This window comes from Silene latifolia, chromosome X (genome assembly GCF_048544455.1).
Source record: "Silene latifolia isolate original U9 population chromosome X, ASM4854445v1, whole genome shotgun sequence".
NCBI classification, from domain to species: Eukaryota; Viridiplantae; Streptophyta; class Magnoliopsida; order Caryophyllales; family Caryophyllaceae; genus Silene; species Silene latifolia.
In genome coordinates this window covers 263,323,187-263,329,704 of record NC_133537.1, presented here as the reverse complement: position 1 = coordinate 263,329,704, position 6,518 = coordinate 263,323,187, and the positions used below count along the sequence as shown (strand labels likewise).

Here is a 6,518-nt window from a genome sequence, read left to right as displayed (position 1 = left end):
TGTTCAAGAATGAAATCTTATCGGAACTGTCCATACCGGTTCATCCTTCGGAACCAAATCGCCTTCCGGACTTGATGAAATCGGACAAATTGAAACGCGATTTTGTAAATATGATATAGGACAAAGGAGAACTCACCCCAAAAGCTAGCTCAAAGGTGGTAGAGCCCTTGTCCTATATAAATTCCACATCAACCCCCTTTGATGGATGTGGAACTCATGTCCCATATCATGCAATGGAATCAGTCATGTAACAAAATAGGAGTTATCTTGAATATATATAGTCATTTCTTTTCTTTTTTTTCCCCCCGATTTCCTGGAAGGGGAAAAGAAACAAGGAAAAAAAAATGACTTTAGACACAAGACATTGCACGAAATCCCATATGATAGATTGCATAACATGATGCTCCTTAGAATGCATAGAAAGTAATTAAAGCAATAAGCAAGCACTTTAAATACACTGAAGAACAGAACAACCTGATGTACAAAGTAGTCTCTGAAAAGCATCAGTCAAAACAGTAAAAAGGAACTCCAAACTCAAAGAGATTAGAATACAAACCAACAATGATACATTGCCATTTCTTAAAGCAACACACTACTCACTTTTTGTCCCTCTTTATGCAGATTGAGGTATACTCAATTCACTTGATGTTCTCCAACTCCATGTCTCGCTCAAAGACGACGATATCATTGCTGACTTCGTAGACAAACGTCTCTTAGACTTCCTTTCAAATCAGAGGGTCCATGCAAACGAGCCAACTTGCATGACTGTGCTACTATCACATTGTAGGTGGATTGCATTTCCCATGGAATTACCCCAAAATCATCGTTATATTCCTCCATTCCTTTCACCACGAACTGCCATATGAGAGAACCGGCACCAGCTTTGTTTCTTTTGGCAGACTTGTACATGATATCATAGACAAGTTTGATTAGTTTATCGCGATGTGAAGGTTCAAAGTCTTTGGTATGGCTTGACATTCCAAATTCTGAAAGAACAACCGGCTTTTTAAGTTGTTTTTCACCGTCTTCAATGTGGGATGACATCCATTTCTTGACAAATTCCAATTTCTCGTCGAGGTTATCCTCAATCCTGACAAAGTGGTTAAAATGTAAGTTTATGTAAACCCAGATTATCAGCTTTTTAGTATAATGGAGTAGACAACAACCGCCATAGGCCGGAATGGATTGACATTGGCCAACATGAATCATTGTTTTAAAAACCATCAACAAAGGAAAAACATAGAGGGGGAAAAATGAAAAAGAAAACAGCCCGATAATATATACGAGTAAAAACAAAGTGTAATACAGTAATTGAGAAAGTCATAATAAAGTCGGAAACTATTGAAAGAGAGTTCAAGGTATATGTAAATGAGAGTATGAGACGAATAATCGAGGACTAATATTTTTTTTAAATTTTGCAATGGAGTCTTCTGAATGTAATTTTGAGATAGTGCAAGGAACTACTGCAGTGCTATAACTTATACTCTAATTAAGAGTAATTAACAAGTCCAATGTTTTGAGAGTAGTATTATATAGGAGAAGGCAGGACACTCACCACTTGTCAGGGTACATATGAAATGAGGCAAAATCGATTGTAGGTATGTCATTGTTGCGAATAAAATCAGTGCCAAGTCCAGTTGAAAATTTAGATGGGTTTATAGAGGCCTTTGAGCTCTTTGAATCATAAAATCCTTCTAGGCCAATAGTAACCAGATGTTTGTCATCAATTGTTTTAATGAACTCCGACATCTCTTTGATCCAATCCTGCAGTTTTGTACCATGTTGGAATTCCGTCAACAACACAACCACATAAAGGAACTTGAGTAAAATGTTTTTCTATTTGAAAACAATGTAAAATTTAGTTCTTTGTTTTAAAAAAAAAAAGCTGGTGGTTACATGTTGAATTTTTTTATTTTTAGGATTGTTGAACTTTTTATACAGGCGATCCAGAGCACCGCAAACGTTTTCAGCACTTAACCCTATAATTAAATGGGAAATCACAAAAACTTGTATGAGACAAACCCCCTTGACCTATGATAAAAAAAATGGAATACATAAGGATGTGAGACCGTTTCATACAAGGCTTACGAGAGGAAAGCTATTGTAAGAAATGCAGGAAACTCACTTGAAGGGTGTCGCCTGAAGGGTCAGACATGCAACGTGGTTCATTTATCAATTCCCACGCAAGTATAATTGGATCATCCCTGTACTCAATTCCGGTGATGGTATTTTTTCTCGTAAGCACAGTCTGAAAATATATTAATGAGGGAAAATCATTAACAAGGTAGAAATCATTACTCAAAAGATTACACTATGCAATTATCAGTTGCCACATCAGTCTGTAGAAGAAACAAATATTGATCAGCGAATTGTCCGTCATAGTCATCAATCATCATTATCCTTTTCCTCCTTTCTAAGTTTGCAACATGAAATGAGAGAGAGTGTGAGATACAGCATTGAACTTAGCAGCAATAAGTTATATGTCACATTCTCAGTAGAACATTTTCTAGTCACCTGTCGGTTCTATAATGGTTAGTAATCTAATATCCAGCATTTTATTTCTTATGCCAAATAAAGTACTTTCCGGCTGATACGTTTATCCTGAAAAGCTCTCAAAGTGAACATTTACAAATTCAAGTTCTTATATTGTTTCCATAAGAAGTAAGCAACGCTCATAAATCACTATTCGAATCATTTCTGGGAGGTTTTTGCTTCAGAAAAACACAAGGATGGATAAAGAGAGCATTAATTAATACCTTAACATAATGTTTGAAATAGGTCTGGATGGTAGGATCAAAGAAGAAAGAATCATTAGAAGAACTTATGCCAAGACCTTCTTGCCACGCCCATTGTACATATTGGGTTTTTCCACCATATGCTTGCAAATTGTTCACCAGACTAAAGATCAGCCTGACTCCATTCCTTCTTGCTTCGGCAATTACATAATCCAATGCCTGCAATGCCCTCAGACCTCAGTTAACCAGCAAGCACAAAACTAGCTGAGAGTACTAGCCAAAGTACTTACTAAAGTTGCTACTTGATTATTATCGAAAGTTCGACAAACCACAATTTAGCCATTAATCATCTTGTTCTGGGTTCAGGTGTTCAACAAATCGCCCAAATAAGGAATAACACTGATCCTCCTAAAGCTATAGTTACGCAAAAATGCAAACTTTGCGAGTAATACAATTAAAGCCTGAGTTAAAATAAGCAGCGATTAATCAGCACAAATTCCATCATAGACAGAATTGTGTTTCTTTAAAGCGAAATAATAAAATGATTATAAACTTTATCCTCTGATGGACCATGTTGGAAATTACAGTACTAATTTGATTCATATGATTCATATTAAATAATACTCCATCCGTCCCATTCATTTATTTACCTTTTTTTTATATTCTTTGTGAATTATTTTAATCAAAAGTAAACAAATGATTGCGACAGAGAGAGTAATTCTCATCTCATTCAAAACAAACTTTAGCCTTATTTCAATCACAAAACATTAAGTTCTTGAGAGACTACTTTATCGTAACCCAATCAATATCCTAATCATCTTTATGTAAAGAAGATCTCATTTATAAATCTGGGTAACAAATAATTTGAGAATCAATTTTGACTACCAACCAAATAATGATTTCTTTGCATCTACTTTAGTTTGACAAGAAATATAAGATTAAACATTACAACACTCCACCTTTAACTGCCATTAATTTCATCAGTAGGAGTAGGTGAGTGAGTGTACTGTCGGCCAGAGTGTAACTTACTCAAATTACATTGACAACAACAAGTGTCACCGACAGTACTCCATTGGCTCAAAAGACAATGGCTTTGGCAACACAACTGTTCGGATTTACGCAGCATTACCCTTTTGTGCTAACAAAAATACAGATAGACTGTTTATGTTTCCACATTACATTTAATCACATCTTATCAAAAACACCAAATTCTCGTATAAGATAGCCTTATATTATATATAACTGGCGGATTTACACAGCATTACCCTTGTAATAAAAAGAGAGAAATTATCGTATAAGACAGTCTTACATAACATAACATAACATAACATAAATTCTCGAAACTAAAGTCAAGAATGTTGATGTACCTGAAAAGATTGTTCATCAAAATGACCAGGAGAGAGCTGCAAAGCATGATAAGCACCGTCATTAAAAGCCCAAGTTCTAGAAACAGTAAGACCCATTTTAGAAGCAGATTGAAACATCTCTTTAACTCGAGGTCTACTAGATTCACCAGCAGCATGATCCATTAACCAATATGAATTCCAACCATTTATATAAAATGGTTTATCATCCAACATAAATTGATGACCAACTACTTTAACAAAACTGTAATGTTGCTGCATAAACACATTAGTAACACTAAAATCACCACCAAATGACATGTAAATGAATGTGATTAGTGTTGCAACACCAACTATTGGGAAAAATAATCCCTTTTTAGCAACCATTTTTCTAACTGACCCATGAGACATTGCCATTTTTGGGTTTTCAAGGAGATCTCCCTGTCTTTATTTCTGGGGAGCGAGTTTTGGTATGCAGGAGAAAATGGGTTGATAATTGGTGGACAGAGTTGAGAATTTAATTTAATAATGTTGTATTTGAACACCCCATCTGCTTTTATTTTATGAGTCATGTGACTGGTGGTAATAAACAATTACAGTTATTGGTTATCGGATTTATTGTGTTTTGTGAAACAATTAAGGCAACTCTACTCAGATTTGTCAATAATTATTTTTTTCCACAAATTTTCATTTTAGACGTAGTCACTACTATCTCTTTTAAATTTAACTAGTTTAGAGCCGTGCAATAAATGCACGATATATATAGTATTTTTTTTTATAAATAAATAACTTATAAAATAGTGATATTTCATTAATTGTCCTTATTTCTCATTGTTGTATTTTGCTTTGTTGACAATTAATCAAGAGATTTTCTTTGCTGAAATTTATTTTAAAACAAAATATTTTTGCCCACAAAGATAATGAATTCAATTTTTTAGTCATCTCAATTATTTTTTTCGCGGAAGTAATAACAGTGATTCAGTTTTTTGTATGTAGCATGTATTAAGTCATTTTTAAATAATAGTATCAATAAAAGATTTAGCAATTAATAGTTTTATATAAATTTTATTTATATTTTAATTAAGATATTATAGTTTGGAGTTAGAGGTGAAAATAATACAATTTGATGAAAAGATTAATTTTAGTTAAAAGATTATAATTTAATGTAATAAAAATGTAATTATTAGTTTCCTTTTTTAGTAAATGCGCATAATTGTAGTTACCTTCCTTATTTAAAAAGATGATTTTTGGAGGGAAAAATGTGAGAATTCCTATTCATTTAGTAAATAGGGGATTCAGGTTAAATATATACCATATCAAATCACATGATAAATTAGTTAGAAATACCAAAAATTTTGTATTTTATCCTATTTGACCCATTTTAAGATTTAAGACGAATACTCCATTTTAAACAAGACTTACTTTTTTTTTTTTTTTGAGCCCACATTAAATCGGCTAGTCTTGTTTAAGACATTTCTATCCGTCCTAAACTTAACACGAGTCAAATATCACCTCACAATCTCACATTAGTATATAAGACAAACCTTTTACCTTTTCTAATGCATTATGCTTTTGCCCTAATCATCCTACGTGAGTATATTTAACTCGGCTTAAGCTTATAAGCTTAAGACGAATAATACCCCTTTTAAACAATAATTAGTGACACTAGTTTAGAACCCGCGTAATAATTGCGCGGTATTTATAGAGTTTTTATTTTTATATTACTTAATCATGTTAAATTAACACCTCATTAATTTTTCATATTTCACGTCATTATTTTTCATTTTTCAATAAAACTGAGTAAAATTGAACTGTAAAATTATTCAATAAAACTGAAAATTAATCTAAAATTATTCAATAAAATTGAACTATAAAATTATTCAATAAAACTGAGTAAAATTGAACTGTAAAATAATAGTGGTATCTCATTAGTTGTTCATTTTTCTCGTTTGTTTCAAGCAAAATTAAAAATAAAAACTGAAAATTAATCTAAGAGAATTGAATAATGTGTTGAAATGTATTTTTTTTTTAAAGTATTTTTTATACCACAAAGCTAATGATTCCAATTCATAAATTTTCTCAATTTTTTTTTTGTTATGAAAGTATTCAAAACCATTTATAATTTAGTTTATATATAGTATAGATAGTATGGGTCAAGTCATTCAAAAATAATAATATCAATAAAAGATTTAATAGTTTATAATCTTATATTATTTATATTTTAATTAAAATATTACTCGTATAGTTTAGTGAAAATTATAATTTGATAAAAAGATTAATTTTAATGAAAAGAATTATATAATAAAATACATTATAATTATTAATTTCTTTATTTAGTGAATACAATTAAATTAAATTATCAATAACATCTTTATTTAAAAAGATAGTGGATTAGATACACCATATCTTATATCTTATATAAAAAGAGAATAGGGGGTTT

General features: G+C 31.6%; 1 protein-coding gene across 1 annotated transcript; it reads right to left on the bottom strand.

Annotated features, from left to right (window-relative positions):
* Window positions 1–427: 427 nt before the first annotated feature.
* Window positions 428–4,662, bottom strand: LOC141623952 (mannan endo-1,4-beta-mannosidase 2-like). The gene is made up of 5 exons (XM_074440113.1): window positions 4,103–4,662; window positions 2,757–2,954; window positions 2,126–2,248; window positions 1,556–1,764; window positions 428–1,090 (listed from the first exon to the last, which is right to left on the bottom strand). Exons 1-5 carry the CDS (start codon window positions 4,493–4,495, stop codon window positions 685–687), a joined length of 1,329 nt encoding a protein of 442 aa, XP_074296214.1. The 5' UTR covers window positions 4,496–4,662; the 3' UTR covers window positions 428–684.
* Window positions 4,663–6,518: the final 1,856 nt, after the last annotated feature.

What these genes read in the sequence shown, in the direction of transcription:
- LOC141623952 (XM_074440113.1), bottom strand. Translation starts at nt 4,495, where the DNA reads ATGGCAATGTCTCATGGGTCAGTTAGAAAAATGGTTGCTAAAAAGGGA. An exon ending in ATTTCAAACATTATGTTAAG is followed by an intron (nt 2,249 to 2,756) that starts GTATTAATTAAT and finishes ATATATTTTCAG; the next exon opens with ACTGTGCTTACGAGAAAAAA. An exon ending in CTTCAGGCGACACCCTTCAA is followed by an intron (nt 1,765 to 2,125) that starts GTGAGTTTCCTG and finishes ACAAAACTGCAG; the next exon opens with GATTGGATCAAAGAGATGTC.